The sequence below is a fragment of the Oncorhynchus keta genome, chromosome 8 (genome assembly GCF_023373465.1).
Source record: "Oncorhynchus keta strain PuntledgeMale-10-30-2019 chromosome 8, Oket_V2, whole genome shotgun sequence".
Taxonomy (NCBI): domain Eukaryota; kingdom Metazoa; phylum Chordata; class Actinopteri; order Salmoniformes; family Salmonidae; genus Oncorhynchus; species Oncorhynchus keta.
In genome coordinates, this window is record NC_068428.1 from 22,990,460 (window position 1) to 23,013,887 (window position 23,428).

Sequence of the window (23,428 nt, forward strand, 5' to 3'; positions counted from 1 at the left end):
CCATGTTCTGTGTATGTTTGGTGGGACGTTGATGGAATATTCTCCTAACCCAAACAAAACCAGACATGTGAATATCTTGCAATGTTCCCACGAAACATGTCTAGAACATGAAAGTTCTGAGAACATGGTAACTACATTCTGGGTAAGTTATATTTGACATGAACCGAATGGTCTCTTGGAAACATTCCATGCACATGGGAATATTCCTATAAAAATCTTAGCTACTGAACGAATTAGACGCTTAAGGGAATGTTATACAGTTGTTGGAACATTTGTTGTTAGCTGGGATGTTGCTGGGGATCAGAAATGTTGGGTGCAAGAGAGACAGTTTGATATGCTAGGCAGTGTGGAAAGTAGAGGATGATGGGCAAATGGTGAGAGAGCCTGAGAGGAGCCCTATGAGTAGTAGTAGGCCAGTACAGAGTGACCCAAACAGTTTGTGCTTTAGTAAGGTTGGCATCTTGGCATTTATTGCTATGTTCATTCATTGTACCGCACAGATGGAACGGAGATCCCAGAAGATTGATTTGGTGGCAGCTGAGAAGTTTTTGGGTGTCAGAGATTTTAGTGCAGAAGATCTACAGGGGGTTTTGAGAGAAGAGATTCCATCCTCCTGGGACGACAGCCTGGTGTAGGATCTGTTAGGGCAAAAGTAGTGGGAAGAGGTGTAGGGTTTGTTGGGGATAGTGCCATATACAGTTGAAGTAAAAAGTTTACGTACACCTTAGCCAAATACATTTCAACTCAGTTTTTCACAATTCCTGTAATTTAATCCAAGCAAAAATTCCCTGTTTTAGGTTAGTTAGGATCACCACTTTATTTTAAGAATGTGAAATATCAGAATAATAATAGAGAGTGATTTATTTCATATTTTCTTTCTTTCATCACATTCCCAGTGGGTCAGAAGTTTACATACACTCAATTAGTATTTGGTAGCATTGCCTTTAAATTGTTTAACTTGGGTCAAACATTTGAGGTAGCCTTTCACAAGCTTCCCACAATAAGTTGGGCCCATGATTTTTTGCCCATTCCTCCTGACAGAGCTGGTGTAACTGAGTCAGGTTTGTAGGCCTCCTTGTTCGCACACACTTTTTCAGTTCTGCCCACAGATTTTCTATGGGATTGAGGTCCGGAATTTGTGATGGCCACTCCAATACCTTAACTTTCTTGTCCTTAAGCCATTTTGCCACAACTTTAGAAGTATGCTTGCGGTCATTGTCCATTTGGAAGACCCATTTGCGACGAAGCTTTAACTTCCTGACTGATGTCTTGAGATGTTGCTTCAATATATCAACATCATTTTCCTACCTCATGATGCCATCCATTTTGTGAAGTGCACCAGTCCCTCCTGCAGCAAAGCATCCTCGCAACATGATGCTGCCACCCCCGTGCTTCACGGTTGGGATGGTGTTCTTTGGCTTGCAAGCGTCCCCCTTTTTCCTCCAAACATAATGATGGTCATTATGGCCAAACAGTTCTACTTTTCTTTCATCAGACCAGAGGACATTTCTCCAAAAAGTACGATCTTTGTCCCCATGTGCAGTTGCAAACCGTAGTCTGGCTTTTTTATGGAGGTTTTGGAGCAGTGGCTTCTTCCTTGCTGAGTGGCCTTTCAGGTTATGTCGATATAGGACTCGTTTTACTGTGGATATAGATACTTTTGTACCTGTTTCCTCCAGCATCTTCACAAGGTCCTTTGCAGTTGTTCTGGGATTGATTTGTACTTTTCGCACCACAATACGTTAATCTCTAGGAGACAGAACGCGTCTCCTTCCTGAGCGGTATGACTGATGCGTGGTCACATGGTGTTTATACTTGTGTACTATTGTTTGTATAGATGAACTTGGTACCTTCAGGCATTTGAAAATTGCTCCCAAGGATGAACCAGACTTGTGGAGGTCTACAGTCTACAAAATGGTCTTTCTTTTGATTTCCCCATGATGTCAAGCAAAGAGGCAGCGAGTTTGAAGGTAGGCCTTGAAATACATCCACAGGTACACCTCCAACCTCCAAGCACAGTCAACTTAGTGTATGTAAACTTCTGACCCACTGGAATTGTTAATTATATGTGAAATAATTTGTCTGTAAACAATTGTTGGAAAAATGACTTGTGTGATGTCCTAACCGACTTACCAAAACTATTGTTTGTTAACAAGACATTTGTAGAGTGGTTGAAAAACAAGTTTTAATTACTCCAACCTAAGTGTATATGTAAGCTTCCGACTTCAACTGTATGTACAGTAGGGTTAGATGGCGGTACAATGCATTTTTCCCATTCTCCTTTTCCCGTTTTTGTGAACAAATGTGAAATTCACACTCCAACCTGTAAACGCCAGCAATATGCAACAAAGCGTCTTGTCTGCCTGAAAACTAGAAGAAGAAGAAGAAGAAGGTGCTAGTGATGTGAACAAGGCTAGATGGGATACATTCTATGTCAAAATAACGTCAAAAGTTGATTTTAACCCTAACTATTTTTCTGACCTTAACCCAATTATCTCAAACTAATACGTAAACTGCTACGTAAACCTGCCGCGTAGATTCTCCTAACCTGCTCCGAAATATCAATTCTGACATAAACTGTATCCCTTCTAGACAAAATCGAGTGATACTGACATAATACCCTAAAAGCAAAATGGCAGCCAGCAGTGGAAAATCTGTTCTGTTCGTGTGTCTGGGTAAGAAACGACCAAGAAAAAGCCCACAGTCTCTGTGATTTCATGCACATAACGAGTCAATGGTGTGTCAAGGTGATAATACATTCAAAAAATTGCTATACACTTTGAACTGACTGCCGTTTGTACATTAATGGCAAGTGATGCTAACGGGTGCTATGCTAGCGCCAGTGGTTACTGAGTAACTAGCTAGCTAAACCACTGAAAACGTTGGTACAATAACTATTGCAACCGCTATTGTAGTTAGTTAGTTAGCTAGCTAACTAAATTGCACATATCAATTTCTGTATCCAACTTGCAATACTAAAACCTTACATTCACTGCCATGATTTAGTTTGGAATCTGTCCATTAGTTCATGCAGTTGGGCCACGCAGTTCTTTCACATCTTCATCTGAAAAACTAGTGACTAGTCATCAAACTTGCCTAATATCCCTTACTAATATATCACCAGATTCTCTTTATCTGAAATGCAAAGGCAATGAAAAGGTTGCTCAATGATTCTATCACGGCCTAAGACCTTTGGACAGAGTCCAATGTAAAATTATATACGAAGATCATGTGCCATAGCCAGGCAGGCTAAGGTGATTATGGGAATTCATTTTGTGGTTAATAATTAACAGCCAGCTATCAAAAGTTTCTCATGTTTCCAATATGTTATATTGAACTGTTAATTGAGAAATTTTATTTAAACGACGATCCATTGTTCAGATTCCATAATGTAAAACGTGACCACATTGTCATGTAATACCTCCAATCAAACACTGTAGTTGACTCACTTGGGTCTCAACAAGTAAAATTATTATTTTTCATTCAGAAATATAGGCTAGATATTCACCAAGACTCCAGGGGATATTGTGAGATAATCAGTTTTTGCTGATGCAAGTGTAGCAGATGGGTATCTCCACTAGCGCTGCCAAATAGCTAACTTTTCTGTAGCTCGACTGGGTAAGACGCTTCAGGAGGGTGGTCATATGTGTTTGCGAGGCAGAGGTCCTAGGTTCGAGCCTCAGTATGAGGAAGTGGTACTGGTGAAGCAAGCAGCGTGACCTAATTTAGCCAAGCACTGTTGTCGTCAGCTTATTATGTGTCATTTTTTTGAACAGGGAACATTTGCAGGTCCCCCATCGCCGAAGCCGTCTTCAGGAAAATGGCGACAGATGCTGGTGTTGTTGACAAGGTAAAGACTTAAATGTATATGTGTGGGTAGATCTTCACAGGAACATATTGACAGCTCTGTTACATAGAAGTAATGGGTAGAAGTAATGCATATATTATATAACTTGTTTTGTGTAGACTTTGCTCCACATATGTTGTACGTTTGTTGAGCTACTGTACTCTTTTGATTGATAAACTTTTGTTCCCCTACTGCATCATATTCCAAACTGTTAAAAAAATATATATAAAAAAAAAACTTTATTTAATTAGGCAAGTCAGTTAAGAACAAATTCTTATTTACAATGACAGCCTACCAAAAGGCCTCCTACGGGGGCTGGGATTCAAAATAAAAATGAATTAAATACAAATATAGGGCAAAACACACATCACAACAATAGAGACAACACTACATAAATAGAGACCTAAGACGACAACACAGCATTGCAGCAACACAGCATTGCAGCAACACAACATGGCAGCAACACAACATGACAACAACACAACATGGTAGCAGCACAAAACAGGGTACAGACATTATTGGACACAGACAACAGCACAAAGGGCAAGAAGGTAGAGCCAATACATCACGCGAAGCAGCCACAACTCTCAGTTAGAGTATCCATGATTGAGTCTTTGACTGAAGAGATGGAGATGAAACTGTCCCGTTTGAGTGTTTGTTGCAGCTTGTTCCAGTCGCTAGCTGCAGTGAACTGAAAAGAGGAGCGACCCAGGGATGTATGTGCTTTGGAGACCTTTAACAGAATGTGACTGGCATAACGGGTGTTGTATGTGCAGGATGAGGGCTGCATTAGATATCTCCGATAGGGGGGAGTGAGGCCTAAGAGGGTTTTGCAAATCAGCATCAACCAGTGGGTCTTGCGACGGGTATGCGGAGATGACCAGCTCTGCAGTCTTCTGCTTCTAGAGATGGAGATGCATTTTTAACAGTATAGGCTAAGGAAACAAACAAATTAGACTGAACTCTATCAACCTATTATTAGACTGCTCTAATGTGCTGAGTCATTGTGTGCATATGAATACATTTTGCTTTGTTGTTGCTGTTCTCCTGCTCTGCATAGTGGAGGATAGACAGTGCTGCCACCTCCACCTATGAGATAGGCAACCCTCCAGACCACCGTGGTCAAGCCTGCATGAAGAAACACGGGGTGCCCATGAGGCATGTAGCCAGGCAGGTACGACCAACCCTTTATCCTTCCTGTTAGCATTAGCTAGCTAGCTCTTGTGTTCTCTGTTGTTGCAGTGGGTCATAGACAGTGGTGCCACGACTGACTGGAACACAGGCAGCTCCCCGGACGCCCGTGGTCTGGCCTGCCTGAGGACACATGGCATTGAAACAAAACACAGGGCCCGACAGGTATATGATACATCAGTCACCCTGGGGTCCTTGCTGGGTCACTTTGGAGACTGTATAAAAATGTGTGTGGCATGGATAGTGTGTGTGTGTGTGTGGGGGAGAGTGTGTGTGAGTTGGCTGTATTAGCCTAAATCCCATGAATAAAACACTTGAGCACAATGACTTTCCTTGCCGTACTAACTTTTATTGCCAATGCTTAGTATTGCATCCTGATAGATGCTGCTAAATCAAACCAAGATGTTATGAAGTCTGGTATCTAGGCTCTCCAAATCTACTCAGTCTATTGAAAGAGACAAGCTTGGGGTTAATTCCATTTCAATTCCAGTCAATTTAGGAAGTACACTGAAATTTCAATTCTTGTCAACCCTTTTCATTTTGGAAAATGTGTAATTTGGTCTACTTTTTTAATTGACTGGAATTTAAATGGATTTCACCCCAACCATATTTGCCAACTGTGTTAGTGGGCCTCATGTTTTGCTGGTCTTTTTCTCTCCAAAGTTTTTCCAGCTCTCCCTGTCTCTCCTGCCAGTTCTCTGGTGCCCTCCCTGACCCAATGCTGGGAAGGGGAGCTGCCGTCATGTTGGTTTGTCTCTCATAACGGACAGAGGCCAACCCCGTTCTAATCTCCAGAAATAAGGGATGGGAGCTCAACGCTGCCCTGGCTCTGAGCCACCCATGTCTCCACGCAATGAACTTTGACAAGCTCTGAGTTTCTCTCTCTCGCTCTCTGTCCCCCCCTCCGTTCCCTGCTAATTTCAGTGAACTTTAACTCACTGTTTCTTGCCTCTAATATAATGTCTCGGCTTGCCTCAGAAAATACTGTTTAGAGACAGAGGGTGCTCTGTTGAATCAAAAACGGGAGTTTGTTTGTTTTATTGAGAGACGACCGCAAGGGGATAGAATGGGGACTATTCGTTTTTTGTTTTTTTGAGTTAATGAATCCATAAGTGCATCGTCACAGAGAAAGATTAAGTTATTTTAGTCTTAACACTGGAAATCCCAGATAATTGATTTGATTGGAGGGGCCCCTGCAAGGGGTTGGAAGCGAACTGATTTTTTGCCCTGAATGCAAATTGTCAGAATCAATAATAATAATTGTTTTCAGTCTGGGTGTCATCCCAATTCCCATCACCACATTTTACTTACTGTAGCTTTAGACTGAGCTCTTGTAAGCAGACAATTCCCTGCTCCACTCACTGCACACCAAGAGTCATACAATAACTCAACAACTCCACACGGTTTCTGAACTTTTTATCTGTCTGCCCTCAGACCAGGTCATCGTTCTCCCTTATTTCTCCTTATATCTCTCCCCTCCTACTCGTTCCTCATATAACAGCCTCCCTGACTGTCAGTCAAAAATTCCAGAAATCCAACCAGGCTCTATCGCTGCATCGTGCAGGGGGTTCACATGAGGATTTTGACCAGAGATTATTGCAAAGAGAGAAGACAAATATTGTGTGTGTGTGTTTGTGCTGTAAAGCCCAAGCGGGGAACTACAGAGTTGAAATAGCAGTGGATGGAATTTGACATTTTGCCAACTTAACTTTGATTTTGCAAGGATACTACATACACAACACCTAGTTATTATACTCTTATTATACAAATCTGGAATGGCCATGTTTTGGCGAGCTCATGTAAATTGCTCTTTCTCTCTGTCTTTACTCCCTCTACTTCTTTCTCTTCACTCTTTTAACCTCTCCATTCCCAAGTCACACCCTAGAAACCCTTTCAAACCATAAGTGAGGCATGGCCTCACTCTCTCCTGAGTCATGGCTGCTGAGTAAGTGTTGCAAGATGCACATACAGTGCATTCAGAAAGTATTCAGATCCCTTGATTTTTTTCCCCCCACATTTTGTTACGTTCAGCCTTATTCTAAAATTGATTAAATTTGTTTTTACTTCTCATCAATCCACACACACTACCCCATAATGACAATGCAAAAACAGGTTTTCAGAAATTTGTGAAAATGCATTACAATTATAAAAACAGATATTTAATTTCCATAAGTATTCAGACCCTTTACTCAGTACTTTGTTGAAGCACGTTTAGCAGCGAATACAGCCTCGAATCTTCTTGGTTATGACACTACAAGCTTGGCACACCTGTATTTGTGGAGTTTCTCACATTCTTCTCTGCAGATCCTCTCAAGCTTTGTCAGGTTGGATGGGATCTCTCCAGAATGTTAGATCGGGTTAAAGTCCGGGCTTTGGCTGGGCCACTCAAGGACATTCAGAGACTTGTCCCGAAGCCACTCCTGCATTGTCTTGGCTGTGTGCTGAGGGTCATTGTTCTGTTGGAAGGCAACCCTTCACCTTCGGTTCTGAGCGCTCTGGAGCAGGTTTTCATCAAGGATCTCTCTGTACTTTGCTCCGTTCATCTTTCCCTCAATCCTGACTAGTCTCACAATCCCTGCCGCTGAAAAACATCCCCGCAGCATGATGCTGCCACCACCATGCTTCACCTTAGGGATGGTACCAAAACAGGAAGCACCTGAGGTTAATTTCAAGTCTCATAACAAAGGGTCTGAATACTTATGTAAATAAGGTATTTCTGTTTTATATTTTTTATACATTTGCAAAAAATTTAAAACTGGTTTACACTTTATCATTATGGGGTATTTAGTGTAGATTGAAAATGATTAATTTAATCAATTTGAGAATAAGGCTGTAACGTAACGCAATGTGGAAAAAGTCAAAGGGTCTGAATACTTTCCAATGCACTGTACTTGGAAGATGTACTGCTTTGATCCCTTTCATAACCCTGAACATGGAGGTATCCAGACACCGCTCCTCTCCATCTCACTCGCTCCCCCTCTCTTTCTCCTTCCTCTTCTCTCTCGGAGTTCTCTGGAACCTCTCAATTTGACTCAACAAGAACCAGGGAGAGGTCTTTACCACTGTAATGGAACACATATACCAGGCAGAAGTTATATAGGGCCTAGTGCCTGACAGTTAAACTTTATAGAGAAATCACAACAGCCAGTCTTTTGTTGTCAAGACACACCAGTACCAATGTTAACATTTTGTCTTCTGTGTTTTTTTTCTTCTAGGTGACAAAGGAGGATTTTATGTCATTTGACTACATTCTGTGCATGGATGAGAGCAATTTGAGGTATATGCATCTTAACCCTATATTCGTGTGTGTCCGTCCATGCGTATATATATGTGTGTGTGCTCGGTCTGCTTCCTTTGTTCAAGAGGAGGGTGAACACAATTTGCAACATCTGCACGGACACTCTTGACTCACAGAACGGTGTTCTGTGCCATGACATCATGACAAGTCTGTTCTATTCCGGGCTGCCATTCAAAATGATTGGAGTAAAAAGAAACATGTTTAAGTAACTAACATCCTGGGGTTTACTTGTTCTATGACCTTATGGCACTTACCCAAACATGATTACCGGGGTCACAAACTAAGTCAGAGAAGAGCTTATGCGGAGTGTAGAAATGGCCCGGGATATTGAGATAGACAGAACAGACCGAGCAATAAAAGTACAATAGGAACGAGGTAATTGTCAGATCCAAATTTTATATCAGGAACTCGGGGATTGCTGTCGTCCATTCAAAATGTCATTGTATGTTAAAGTTAGGCAATCCCTGCAACGGGTCAGGTAAGGGAATACCTTGGCGATTGTGGAGAAGTATATTGTGTACACACACACAGATGCACACGTGACATACAGGCAGACATGTACACCTCAAGGTCTATGTAACGTGTAGGGGTAAAGTCTGTCTAACAAGTGAGTGTCCCTAAGCTGTTTGCATGTGAAGCCTGGGCAGGGGGAGGGATATTTCTTGCTACTTTGAACGTTCAGGGATCATTTAGAGATCACATGCCTAAGGCGGTGTGGTCTGTAAGCAGCTTACTGAGGTCTTTGGATGCCTCGTCTTTTCTGTTTGGGGGCGACTTTTCCCTTCCTCCATTCTGTTTCTCTCTCCAAGTATTTGGTTGGCTAGCGAGAGAAAGAGATTAACCTTAACTCCCCGCCAATTATTACCAATGACCTAATTAATCATCACCAGTTAGGTTTTACATGTGTTATTATTGTGTTGGATTATAGTGCTTTTACATTTCAGTTGAGTCAGTGGGAACCAGGAGCCCTTTCAGCTCCCCTGCATTCTACATTTACAATGCAGTGCTATAGAACTAACCTTAACCCCCCCAATGAAAGCATCAGGGGGCCGTTGCTCTACCACAGGGTTAGGCACGGGAGGTGGCAGTGGGGCGGTACTTCCCTGTTTTAGTCCCCTCTCGGTCCAAGCAGTATGGCTGGCCATTTCATTTGAGCCATTACACTACTTACAATGGGAAGGACCTGGCAACCGCTTTGTTTTAGTGCCTGGGTTAGTAATAGTTTTTTTATATCCATCCCCTACATTTCTAAACCCCTGTGGTCTGGTTTCAAGCCAGGCTTGGTGCATGGATCCTTCCTAGCTGCTTTTATTACCGTCTGAGTGTATTGTTGTATTTATAAGCCCAATTACCCAAGCATCAAAATAAAAGAAACCAGTAAAGTCAATAAAAGACTCATTTCCACAGTTGGATTGTGAGGACGTGTTTGAAGAAGTTGTGTAGCCTTTAAGTAACTGTTCTAGTAACTGTCAAAACAATTTAGTCACAAATAAATTCTCATATATTGATTTTTGGTTTCAGAGTTTGACTTGTTTTGCACTGATAGCAAATACCACAGTAAGCCATTTCGAAAACTTGGAATAGAATAGATGTGTTGTCTGTGATAGGCTCTTGCGTGGAACAGAAACACCAAACCAACAAAATGGGTGTCTTAAGACTTATTAAACCTTTTTTATTTGGTTCAATTTGTTATGGACAGATGGCCATTTATACCACAATAAAAGTTGTTCTATGAAATGGGTGGTTACATTTGTAAAAGTCTGCCAGATATATGGTCCAAAATAGCACTGGTGGTATTTGATTTTAGTATTGTCACAGGAACACATCCTAACCGTCTCTGACTTTTCTCTCTCTTTACAGTGACCTGAAAAAGAAGGCAAACTCTGTGAAAAACAGCAAAGCCAAGATTGAGCTGCTGGGCTCGTACGACCCAGAGAAACAACTGATCATCAAAGATCCATACTACGTAAGTCTACTGCACTGACAGCGTTTTCCCACCAGTACTAAGGGGCCTATCACAACTGGGTTACTAGGTTTAGACAAACGATTCTGCTGCTCGCGTTGTGAACAAAAAAGAAACATGACTGCATATGGCTTAACCCACCAAATTATTCTAAAGTTACTGTAGGCTACATGAATCCATACACTTACAGCGAGAAAAGGTAACACATTCAGTAGAACAATGTCCTGTTCTCTGCAGGGTAAGTTTCCATGTTAAGTCCCATAATTCAGAGTTCTTGTGTCTTCACACCAGCACTATCTATGCCTAAGCCTCACTCTGGACTCCCGAGTGGCGTGGCGCTCTAAGGCACTGCAACTCAGTACAAGAGGTGTCACAGTCCCTGGTTCAAATCCGGCCTTGATTGGGAGTCCCATAGAGCGGTGCACAATTGGCCCAGCGTCGTCCAGGTTTGGCCGCCGTAGGCCGTCATTGTAAATAATAATTTGTTTTTAACTAACTTGCCTAGTGTAAAAAATGTTTTTTTTTTTAAGTAATCCCCAGTTAAAACCACTGTATGGAACAATTGGTTTCTGATGGGAAAACAGTAGCAAGATATTGTCTTCCCCTCATGTCCTGAGATACGATATTATTACGATACGATATTATCACGATACTTTGGTGCCGATACGATATATATTGTGATTCTCACAATTCTATATGTATTGTGATTCGATAATTTGATTTTATTGCAATTTGATGTTCCAAACATTATTGCTCACATATGTCTGCTGCAGCGGGACAAGAGAGCCATGAGAAAGATTTGATCAGTTATGGAAATAAAACTGTTAAAAACAAATTGTCTCCCTACTTACAAATATGGAGAACAAGCTATGAAGGAAAAATACTGGAGTTTTGGTGCAGTTACAGCCAACTAGCGCAAAAATAGTATTACGATATATCGTCAAAAATAATATCCTGATATGTACAGTACCAGTCAAAAGTTTGGACGCCTACTCATTCAAGGGGTCTTCTTTATTTTTACTATTTTCTACATTATAGAATAATGGTGAAGACATCAAAACTATGAAATAACACACATGGAAACAGCATTCAGCAGCGATACGCCATCCCATCTGGTTTGCGCTTAGTGGGACTATCATTTGTTTTTCAACTGAACAATGAGACAAGAAAAACCCTGGAATGAGTAGGTATGTCCAAACCTTTGACTGGTACTGTAACTATCGATTTTTGTTCCCCATCACTAATGTCCTGTGTCCTCAAGTCTCTCTGCAGCCCCTCCTTTACCATCTCACAACATGTTTAATGGCTTTGTTAACTTTTCCCAGCTTTAAATGCTTCCTATGCATTCGTAAGTCCTGCCAAATGGCATCGGAAGTGGAAGCCAGTTGGTTTGTGCAGAGTAGATGGAATTTTACATGGATGTGATGAGCGAGATAGGGAGGGGGGGGACTGATACTGGGGGAGGAGACAGGCAGTTTGATAGTTGAAGTCCAGTTGTTGGTCTACTACGGTCTCTGCTGTTGGTCTACTACGGTCTCTGCTGTTGGTCTACTACGGTCTCTGCTGTTGGTCTACTACGGTCTCTGCTGTTGGTCTACTACGGTCTCTGCTGTTGGTCTACTACGGTCTCTGCTGTTGGTCTACTACGGTCTCTGCTGTTGGTCTACTACGGTCTCTGCTGTTGGTCTACTACGGTCTCTGCTGTTGGTCTACTACGGTCTCTGCTGTTGGTCTACTACGGTCTCTGCTGTTGGTCTACTACGGTCTCTGCTGTTGGTCTACTACGGTCTCTGCTGTTGGTCTACTACGGTCTCTGCTGTTGGTCTACTACGGTCTCTGCTGTTGGTCTACTACGGTCTCTGCTGTTGGTCTACTACGGTCTCTGCTGTTGGTCTACTACGGTCTCTGCTGTTGGTCTACTACGGTCTCTGCTGTTGGTCTACTACGGTCTCTGCTGTTGGTCTACTACGGTCTCTGCTGTTGGTCTACTACGGTCTCTGCTGTTGGTCTACTACGGTCTCTGCTGTTGGTCTACTACGGTCTCTGCTGTTGGTCTACTACGGTCTCTGCTGATGGTCTACTACTGTCTCTGCTGATGGTCTACTACGGTCTCTGCAGTTGGTCTACTACTGTCTCTGCTGATGGTTGCGAAGGAAGATAATTAGAAAAAAGGAGGGAAATGTTTCAGGAATGTGAAAATGCAGGCAAACTGCATGTTTGGTTTGATGAGGAATGCTACATAAATCATATCCCCTGTCCTATATTCTTGTTAAAATAATAAATGAATGAATTTGTTGTGTGGTCTTGACTAGGGACATGCATGTTACGGGTAGACCTCTGATCGCATAATGTCATGTGTGGGTAATTGAGATGTTTCTATTAGGGTTTCAGGAAATACCCTTTTGATAGAATAATGACGGTAAAGTATTAATGTTGCGATGGTTGTGGTTGACCAAAATTAAGTGTCTGTGTGCACTCTGGCTCAATCATGTGTGTCTCTCTTCTTGGCTGTCTGTCCCTGTGTGTTAAAATCCCAGTGCTGTCAAAAATGTGATTTTCCTATGTTTTATATATGTTTCCACACTGAGGTTGTAAAAATATTGTGAAAATGACAATATCCTTTTAGTGTAAGAGCTGTTTGGAAAAAAAAAAGAAAACGCCTGGAATTTCAGCCTGTTTTGGTGGGATGGAGTCTTGGCTTCACCAGGCAGTAAATGAGTTAATAGACCAATAAGAGTTCTAAACCTCTCTGCCAATAACAGCTAGTTTTCAGTTTTCCCCTCCCCACTCAGACCACTACAACAGTCCTAGAAAAATTCTTGCTTGAGAAATGACTCTTTGCTAAGAAGCAATTTTTGTTTCGTTTTGATCATTTCAATTAGAAACAGTCACAGTAAGGTATCTAATTGTTACCCAGAAATGATTAGCTATTGAGATAGAAATATCTGCATTGGACCTTTAACACCAGCTGTGAGTGTGTGGTAGCCAGAGGGAGCTTAGCCTTAAACATGGTTTCAGAGGCGAGTAAATAAATATTTTGGCGTGTTGACAGCACTGGGCTGTGGTCCGTCATCTGTCGCCACAACGCATGGCAGAGAAGCACAGTAAAGGACTAGAACCAGACGGCTGTTTTTTAAATAAATTGAGACATAAATTCAGTCCAACCTTAGAGCCGATGACAAGCTCTGAGGAGGACGTAGCTGAATGGGTTTCCAAAGACTTCGTTTGGAGCCTTTTTGTTTGGATCAGAGACTGGGTTTGGGGGTTGGAGGGGGTGGAGGAACTGGGTGGGTGTTAAGAGTCTTCAGGTGTGGTTGGCTGTTCTCCTGCCAGCGAAGGAGTATATTAAAAGGCTAACTGTCAAATGTGTCCAAGTACATTTAGCACAGGGACTCATTTCTGAACGTTTCTGCTTTTGATTTGAGTTCCAGTATGGTATAAAACGAGCAGTCCGTTTATAAAAAACAATACAATTTTCCAGACGTTTTTTTAACCTTTTACAATGGCCTGAACAAGTAAAAAACACTTTAAAATGTATTACAAAACGGCATGTGCACTCTACTCCTAGACCATTTCTGAGGAAAGAAAATATCTTTCATTTTTGGATTAACTTTTTAAAGTTAGTGTTACATGCCGTTGTCGGCCATCTTCCCTGGTTGTTACAGATATGATTTTTTTCTGAATATGAGATCATCGCTTTAGGAGTCCCCAACCGGACTCTACAATGGACTGTCTGTGTTTCACCAATGCATGTGGACAGATATTACATCTATTGTTGTTTTTTATTGCATCTCTCTCTGGTATATTTTTCTGGAAAGAGTCTCCTCTTGATGTTTTAACATTACCATTCACACAGTGTAAATTTGAGTTTTAAATTAGTTTGCCACAACAACAGGAGAGAGAAATGGTGAACATTTCAAAGGACAAAACATGCCCTTTTGGCACTTTGGATTGGTGTTACAGGTCTCTGAAAGGTGTAACGTTATTTATGGTGGGCCTGGAAAGTTGGCTTGGGCTGTTTTCTTCTCTTTTATTGGCTAATGTAATCACGAGCCAATTAGCCAGAACTGTGTGGGTTTTGGGGGGGGAAACGTCACTGAAGAAACCCCCCATCCAATGTCAGCTCTATATTCTACTGGGTTGGGAAATGATTGAGCTAGTAACTAGAGGCTTTCTGATCCAGATTTGGAGAAAGATGAACTGTTTTATTGCTCAAGGATACGGCTCTTTCCTGCTGTTTTATTTTGATGGCACTATTTAAATGCCTTATAAAAACAATTTTGGTGAACACATCAACTTTTATTTTATAGCTTTTTAGGGGCAAAATTCATTGATTTCCCTTTTTCCTGTTTTATAGGGGCATGAAGAAGACTTTGAAAATGTGTACGAACAATGTGTGAGATGCTGCAAAGTGTTTTTGGAAAACAACTCGTAACCAGACCCAAGATCTGACCGGTGAACATTCACCCAAACACTAGATGGATAGTAAAGAAACGATCCTCCGTTATCGTCCATAGTTGTGCAGTTCCAATACACATCTGCCAGGTCACACTAACAGTAGTTCCCATCAATATGGTGTAACAATCAGTTGATTGTCACAATCTACAATATGTCTGTAAAACGAACGGTTTACTGTACTGTGTCCTAAATAAAATGCTTTTTTTGAGGAATTTGCAGATTGTCTGGTCCATTCAAATAAACAATACATACTCAACAGAACTAACAATGCACTATTCTATCTTTATCTTATTTCTCTCTCTTTTACATTTTGTAAATGGTTAGTCTAATGTAGTCTAACATAGCCATCAACGTTTATAGAGATTAATATGGATGCATTATGGCATGAGCAGACATTTTAGGGTTCTGAGGGGAAGGGTTAAAGGTTGAGACCAGGGTCAAAGTTAATGCTTGCCCAAATGATAATCTTGTTGGGTATTTGACACGGGTTTAGTTAGTTACTTTCATGTCACAATGTTTTTTTTTTTTCAAATTGAGTCATTCTTCCATTTGTACTCCCATGACATCCTAATTCGAACATCAGGGCTTTGATAAAACAACCTATAAAATCACTTTTAATGAGTGTAATTGCTTTAGCTCAGCTATTGGTATTTTAGAGAAATGAGAGGACAAAAATAGTCTGCAGTGATTTTGTTCTCATAACTAACTAATGATGCTACTTATCCTCTTTATCTTACCACTGGCACCTCTACCGTTATGTCTGATTTGGACCCTCACATACTCCTTATGTCAAAGATTATTAAAATCCCAAACCATGGCAGCCCAAGGTAGTGCAGAATGCTGCCTGTGAAAATAACCCTGAATTGTATGTTTTCAGGTGTATTTCACTGTGGATTTAGTTCCTAGGCTGTGATTGGCAGAAATTGGGAGTGGTAATACATAATAAACCAGATGAAGTAGATGAAGGCATTGATATATCGTGCTAGAGTGGAACGACCAAAGGAATGTCCCTCCACACACTGTTCCCTGCTAGTGGTCCAGTCTATCCTCTTAGGACTGTGCTCAATCCAAACCAGCAAGCAGAAGTTTGCCGTACTAGGGTAAAGCCAAAGCATGGTGAATTATTTATTCAGCATTGCACAAGAGAGTATTTGAATGAATCTAAAGTTGAGCGTCTGATTTTGATTGAGTAGGACTCTTACTGTAGTATCAGGCTGAAAAAAAAGTTACTTAGAGTTGATCACTTTGCCTGCTAGCTTGTACAAACATATGTTGGCACGGGGGAATGAGATCCACAATGCATAAATCCTGCAGTACAACAAATGGTTGATTGTTTGGTGACTTTGTCATTTGAACTTAAACAAATAGACATTTTCAGACAAATATTTACTCTCTCTTAGGTAAAGAGAACTTCCATTGACAGAATACATTTTCCCAGACGGCAAGTTCACTCAATGCTCATTAAGCAAAAACTACTTAGCTTTAAAGGGATACTTTGGGATTTTGACAATGAGGCCCTTTAATTCCCCAGAGTCAGAGGAACTTGCATGCTAATGCTAGTTAGCATTGGCTTGTGAAACTACATCTAACTTCCTTCATACTGGACACGGAGACATAAAAAATAGTATCCACAACGTTATCTGACTTTGGGGAAGTATATAAAGGGCCTCATTGCCAAAATCCCAAAGTATCCCTTTAATGCTCATTGTCCATTACTATTACAGTACATAATGTGAATTTTAGATAACTGACTTTGCAAAGTGTTTTATTTGTCTTTTAATCTACAGTGAACAAAAATATAAATGCAACATGCAAACATTTCAAAGATTTTAATATGATCAGAAAAAACATTCAGTATTGGGTGTGACCATTTGCCTCATGCAGCGTGACACATCTCCTTCACATAGAGTTGATCAGGCTGTTAACTGTGGCCTGTGGATTATTTCCCCCGCTCCTCTTCAATGGCTGTGCGAAGTTGCTAAATATTGGCGGGAACTGGAACACGTACATGTCGAACCACAGTATCCCAACATGCTCAATTGGTGACATGTCTGGTGAGTATGCAGGCCATGGAAGAACTGGGCCATTTTCAGCTTCCAGGAATTGTGTACAGATCCTTGCAACATGGGGCTGTTTCATTATCATGCTGAAACATGAGGTGATGGTGGCGGATGAATGGCACGAGCCTCAGGATCTCGTCACCGGTATCTCTGTGCATTCAAATTGCCATAGATAAAATGCAATTGCATTCATTGTCCGTAGCTTATGCCTGCCCACACCATAACCCTACCAACCTCATGGGGCACTCTGTTCACAACTTTGACATCAGCAAACCGCTCGCCCACATGGCGCCAAACACTGTGTTTGCCATCTGCCCTGTACAGTTCAAACTGGGATTCATCCGTGAAGAGCACACTTCTCCAGCGTGCCAGTGGCCATCGAAGGTGAGTATTTGCCCTCTGAAGTCAGTTATGACACCAAATTGCAGTCAGGTCAAGGACAACGAGCACGCAGATGAGCTTCGTGGAGACGGTTTGACAGTTTGTGCAGAAATCCTTTGTTTGTGCAAACCCACAGTTTCTTCAGCTGTCCGGGTGGCTGGTCTCAGACGATCCCGCAGGTGAAGGAGTGGGATGGAGAGGTCCTGGGCTGGCGTGGTTACAGGTGGTCTGCAGTTTTGAGGCCGGTTGGACATGCTGCCAATTTCTGAAAAATGATCTTGGAGGCGGCTTATGGTTGAGAAATTAACAATCAATTCTCTGGCAACAGCTCTGGTGGACATTCCTGCAGTCAGCATGTAAATTCCCTAAAGACCTGAGGCACCTGTTGCAATGTGTTGTGTGACAAAACTGCACATTTTTTAATTGTATTGTCCCCAGCACAAGGTGTACCTGTGTAATGATCATGCTGTTTAATCAGCTTCTTGATATGCCGCACCTGTCAGGTGGATGGATTATCTTGGCAAAGGAGAAAATGCTCACTAACAGGGATGTAAACAAATCTGTGCACAACAATTTCTGTGATATTTTATTTCAGCTCATGAAACATGGGACCAACACTTAATTAACATGTTGCATTTATATTTGAGTTCTGTGTATTAATCTAGTCAGGTAAGGAAGCCAGAGACCTGTGCAACCTACTGGATTCCTATAGATTCCAATTGAATCAAATTGCCTGTTATAGTCAGTGATGAACAACACCACGTACTTTAAGAAACAACAGAGAGAGGCCGCTCATGTTTGTACCAATCTTATAATTTATTTAAATATATTTCATGTTTTTTTGATATATATTTTTTAACACCAAGTTAATATACGTCAAACATTTTCATTTATGGTTGTTATGTGGATTCCTTTTATGCTTTTTACAATATGTACATATTGCACTCAGGTTAGAATGTTTATACATACTGTATGTATACAGAGGAAAACATATGACAACTTGAATATATAAATATACTATGTACCACACTCAGACTCACAGGAGGGTTTCTTCTTACACACAACTTCTGACTGCAACCAGTGCCTAATATATAGCGTCTCTTGTTTTAATACATGTCTTACAAAGACAAAAGGCAAGGAAATTGTCACGCAGTTAATAATTTAATCATACGTTTCAGTGTGGTCACAGGTAGGTGAGAGAATGTCCGAGAAAGCCTTATATCCACTAATAGGTAGTGCTGCTGACAAAGATATGACGCCGAACCACAACAGAAATACAACCTAAAAAGGCATGTTGCAACCCAACCAAAGGATTTGATTGATTCCAATTGTTGTTGATGGTTGTTTTTTTAGGGGAGGGGGGTTAAAAACAAACAAAAGCAATCCCTTTTCTCTTTTGGTAAAAACCAAGAAAGAAAGAAGAAAGTAGAGTTTGTCCAGCCAGCAGGACAATAATAACCCTGAAATCTGTGGTTGCTGCCATGTTTTCCCCCTTCACCTTCTGTATCTTCTGTATAGTCTCTTGTCAAGACCCGCAGTGACCACAGACTGTCGGGTCCAGGCAGGCCTGTGGGTGGTAATCCATGCCTTTGTAAAATAGTGAACTCTGGTGACGGACACTGCGTAATGGTGGACGTGACTGGTTCCACTTTGTTTGGTTTCCCTGTTGTTGTCTAAGGCACTTTTTTTCAGGGCTCTGTCTTCTGGACAGCTCTGGTTTGGCTTCAACCTGCGAGAGAGAGAGGAAGTGAAATTTAGTGCTCTCTCGTACTTGGCAGCGCCCAGAAATTCTTTCCTCTCCAAAAGTACCATGAAAAATGGAGAAAGAAACATGATTTGTTACAGATCTGTATTTCATGCTGTGCTCCAAAAACTGTGTGGACAGCGTGCATGGCACTGATTAGATCTACCTATAAGGCTGAGAAAGACATTTTAACATTAGTTAACTTCTTCCTTTCAACTGAATGCTATGACACTACGCAGTAAATTGAAACCATGTGAGGTGCAGTTCACCTTTACCAGGTGTTTTAGGTTACATTTCACTTTTGCAACAAGTATTTTTATGTGGGAAAAGTACTATTGATTTGTGTCAGGTTTAACAATGCATATTATTATACATGTAACAGGTGTATTTGATTAACACTTTCTGTTTGACATATGTAAAGCCCATTAGACTGTTATTGGTTTCACTGAATAGACAAGGACCTCCATAAACAAACATACACAATACTTAGGGCTCTGCGCTCTACCAGACCATGTGACCTGACTAGGAAAAACTCTTACAAAAATTATATGCACACTTACTTGATTTCTGCTACCCTTCTGTACATCGTGGGCTCCCTGCTAAGCGTGTGAGAAGCCGTGCGCATCTTTTGAAGTCTTAAAAGGAAAGAAAAGAAATAGAGGGATGAATGAATGCCTGGGAGACAGTACTATGCCTCCCCTTATACATAACACGTGATGTGCCTATAAACACTGCTTTAAATCCAGGGAAAATGTATTCTTTGTCATATGAAGAGGTTGAGGAACTTACATGCAGGTATTGTGCAGTCTCTGGTGTTGTGATATAGTCTGTATACGTGCTTCCTGCATTTGGGATTGAAATACAGAGGACCTGAGGGACAGAGAAAGCCTTTGAATTAAAGCTGAGCAGTCCAACTACTATCGCCTTTCTCTCCCTTTCTTGTCCTTTACATCCTGACCCACCGCACTCAAATCTCTCTCTCTCTCTCTCTCTCTCTCTCTCTCTCTCTCTCTCTCTCTCTCTCTCTCTCTCTCTCTCTCTCTCTCTCTCTCTCTCTCTCTCTCTCTCTCACACATCATATGATGTATATCTCACCTGTTAAGTGTTTTAAAAACTTTTCTTTCTTTCTGAGATCTCTAGGAAATATTTCTGAAAGACAAAGAAGAAGGCAGGGGGTGAGTACAGGAGATCAAAGTGCGTTTCTAACTGTAAGTCCCTCTGGGTAAGAGCATCTGCTAAATGACTCAAATGTCAAATGTAAATCACTTTCTTAAGATTCAGCAACTTCAAAATTCCCCAGGCATAACATATCTGAATGATGTGCACCCAGTACCCTCATAGCGCGTTACATTCCGTGGTGGTCTTTTTACTCCACCACTTAAGTTATGTTATACAACATATTTTGGAGTTCATGGTAACGCCCAGCTGTCAATGTGCGAACTCACCAATAATTTGATCGCCACTATCTGTTTTGAGGTTTCGTAAATCCCTTTTTGTCTCAACTGGGGATTCTCTCCTAGAAGTCGACTGTGATGCTGCGTTCGTGCCGTTCTCACCGCGGCTCTCCTCCACGTGCCTCACTATGTCTGCAATCCGCCTGAGTAGGCTCTTGTCGTTCCTCGCGACCGTGGGAGCCGTGGATGGCGCGCTCTCCTCACAGTGGCTGGTAGTACTGCAGATCAGCAATATGAGTCCCATAACTACAGGCTTGCACAGTCCGCTCATTGCTACCGCGGGCTGAGGAAAGGGATCTCCCTCTCTGACGCTGCGGTGAGTTTAACGAGACCCCTGCAAGAGTTAAGACTTGGGGTCATAAATGAAGCCCTCTGACGCACAGAACCATTACATTGTGTTCTTATCTTCAGCATTTCTCCAACATAAATTATTACATTGTATAACCCCACATCTACCATGCCTATATATCCTGTCCTCTTAGACAGAGTATTTCAATGTTAGTCTACACCTGTTGTTGAAGAAGCATGTAAAATACAATTGTATTATACTATATATGACCTATTCACACCCATTCATGCAAGCAAATACGACATCTACTTTCTATAGGAGATTAACAGGCGACGAACCAACTTTCATTGATCAAATCGATCGATATTTGTTTATTCAAACAAAATAGACGGTCAACTTTGTAGGTTAGTTCCAAACAAGTTAACTTTTTCTTACAATTCCTTAAAGCAATTCCAATAGTTCTGCTTATGTTGGACAGTAATGTTGCCTTTATGAAATAAAGTGCTATAGTTAATCAGAATGCTGTCCACTTGAGAAAGTGTCAGAGAGAAGTCCGATGGAAAACTGAAATTACCTGCTTTGTCTCCGTTTCTAATATCCTCCAGTAAATCCGTCGACGTTTTAATGTCAACGCTATTGAACCGCGCCGGATAACTCAGTCTTCGGCACTGTTCTGCCCCATACCATTCCACGATTTAAAACACGACCACAGAGGAAAGGAGAGAATCGTCAGTTTTTATAAGAAGTGTATTTGGGCTGCAAGTGCGGTCATCTTCTGATCCTTCCTTGACCGACTTGATGGGAGAGAATGGAAAAGTAATTAAAAGGTCTGCTCCATATAGCCTAGAGGCTAACTTCTGTGTGCGCCTTGATGAAGTCTCAGGTTGTTTGCCAGGGTGCCACTCACTTTTTATTCTCGCTCTCATACGTAAGGAGCTGTCCCTCGAGGATCACCATGTCTTCAATTAGAATGGCGTTATGAACACTCGTAAATAGGAAATATCACTCAAATTTCCCGATCATCCGCTCTGCCTTGTCAATTTCTTTGCACTCTCCCTTTTTCGTCACTCCACTTATAGCCTATTTGCAATACGCGCTTACCAGGAAGCTTTTTTTAATTGTTTCCTTGAACTGAAATTCCAAATGACTGATGTGAACGTTTGCAGATAACCGCATCTCGTCTTGAATATACTCATAATAACCTCCAATAACCTCGTCACTTTACAAATCAATAACAAATCAACTGAAAGACAAAACAATTACCCACCATGACACAAGCTTTCGTAATTATTATATTATTTGCGTAATTCCAACATCGATTCATGAATAGGTGCCAACGGACTGAGAGGAACAAGTGAACTGAAGCCTTCGCCCGGGTTAAGATTCGTTTTGTTTACTTTCGTTGGTACAACTCCATCTAAGCAAAGCCTCATTGTGTAATTGGCTTGGTTTCACTGACCTACCTCCCCCTGAACGCTCATAATTGGTTTCAATCTGTTGGATGGAATTTGAGATCTGTTAGATGATGACCAATAGCCTACTTATCAACTTGTTGCAAAACCTTCCCCTGTTTGAAACTTTCCCCATGTGTCTCTTTATTTGTGTTTATGGGGTCTTCATGACAGCCGGTAACACATGTTGCCAAGACTCCTTCGTTTATCGGATGTTCAAATGATAGCAGGCCCATATAACGATAATTGACACGATATCTGGTGTCTTTTGATAAAGGCAACGCCCAGGTTAAATGTTACTGCCGTGCATAAGGACGGTGTGGTGCTGAAAGGACAGCGCTCACCTGCAGTGCGCACCTTCGAGAGTAGCTGCTGCTACACCAGAAGGGAGTGGGGGCTGGTGTGTAATCATACAATTGGCTAGAGGGTTGTGTATAATAATATATTGTTATTATTATATTGTTATTATTATATTTCACTTAATTTATCACTTTCAATCTTTCTGCCTATTATCAACAATGTAAATCAATCAAACATGTCTGAGTGTCCATTCCGTTCGTCTTCATCCCTATAGCTTACTCAGTGGCATGACATCAACACTAGACCTTTAACACACACCGGAATTATCTCTTGGGGCATACAGATACAGGCTATCGATCTACTAGGGAGGGAAGGAGAGTTCTGAAAGAGAGAGCGTGTGTGTCAGAGATATAGAGAGTGCATCTGTGGAGGTAACATTAATATATAACGTTAATCGGTTCTAAACTAAAACTAAAATCTACTGCTGTGAACGCTGTGTCAAGTCTGTGACTAGCGAGTGAGGTCTATAATAAACGAAGGCGGGCGTTGAAACAGAAACGCTGAATGCTCTCATGCGATCCTGAAACACCTTGCATACTGGGCGTATCTACCACCACCAACAACCACAGCGAGTCAACTCAATCAATCGAAGAAGAGTGCGTTTAGCCTTTCTCTGTGTGAGCCCTCGTGCCTTTCCTTATAACAAAATGTCGTATTCATATCCCCTCCACAAATATGCCTTACACGCGCTGATAACGCCACATCTCATGTCACATTCCGCTGGAACTTTTGGCCAGGCGACAGACCCACCACATATCACAATGTGACAACTACCTGTCCTGATGAAGAGTGAGTGATAAGGAGTAAAAACGACACATACAGCCAGCCACATGCCATGTCTCAGTCACAAGGTCTTTGTCAATGCATAAAGAGATGGAATATAGAGGTCAATTTAGGCAGTTGGTGTCTCAATCTCCTATGATTTTAATGAA

General features: G+C 41.5%; 1 protein-coding gene and 1 long non-coding RNA gene across 6 annotated transcripts; one reads left to right on the plus strand and one right to left on the minus strand.

The window, feature by feature from the left end:
* Positions 1-2,405: 2,405 nt before the first annotated feature.
* Positions 2,406-14,969, plus strand: acp1 (acid phosphatase 1). 4 transcript variants are annotated; one of them, XM_035775130.1, is made up of 6 exons: positions 2,406-2,675; positions 3,777-3,850; positions 5,090-5,203; positions 8,254-8,315; positions 10,197-10,302; positions 14,657-14,969. In XM_035775130.1, the coding sequence occupies exons 1-6, from the start codon at positions 2,633-2,635 to the stop codon at positions 14,732-14,734; spliced, it is 477 nt and encodes a 158-aa protein (XP_035631023.1). In that variant the 5' UTR covers positions 2,406-2,632; the 3' UTR covers positions 14,735-14,969. The 4 variants fall into 4 exon arrangements, with proteins under 4 accessions (XP_035631023.1, XP_035631024.1, XP_035631026.1 ...); XM_035775131.2 differs by lacking the exon at positions 5,090-5,203 and adding an exon at positions 4,908-5,021 and having other exon boundaries at positions 2,473-2,675; XM_035775133.2 differs by lacking the exon at positions 5,090-5,203 and adding an exon at positions 4,908-5,021 and having other exon boundaries at positions 2,636-2,747.
* A 2,419-nt stretch (positions 14,970-17,388) lies between these two features.
* On the minus strand, positions 17,389-22,052 carry LOC118387204 (uncharacterized). 2 transcript variants are annotated; one of them, XR_004826371.2, is made up of 6 exons: positions 21,953-22,052; positions 20,388-20,730; positions 20,038-20,091; positions 19,732-19,812; positions 19,503-19,577; positions 17,389-18,927 (listed from the first exon to the last, which is right to left on the minus strand). It is a non-coding gene; the product is annotated as an uncharacterized LOC118387204 (long non-coding RNA). The 2 variants fall into 2 exon arrangements; XR_004826370.2 differs by lacking the exon at positions 21,953-22,052 and adding an exon at positions 21,260-21,944 and having other exon boundaries at positions 17,391-18,927.
* Positions 22,053-23,428: the final 1,376 nt, after the last annotated feature.

Coding starts and splice junctions, on each gene's coding strand:
- acp1 (XM_035775130.1), top strand. CDS start 2,633: ATGGCAGCCAGCAGTGGAAAATCTGTTCTGTTCGTGTGTCTGG. Junction 2,676..3,776: donor TGTTCTGTTCGTGTGTCTGG/GTAAGAAACGAC, acceptor TTTTTTGAACAG/GGAACATTTGCAGGTCCCCC. Junction 5,204..8,253: donor CAAAACACAGGGCCCGACAG/GTATATGATACA, acceptor TTTTTCTTCTAG/GTGACAAAGGAGGATTTTAT.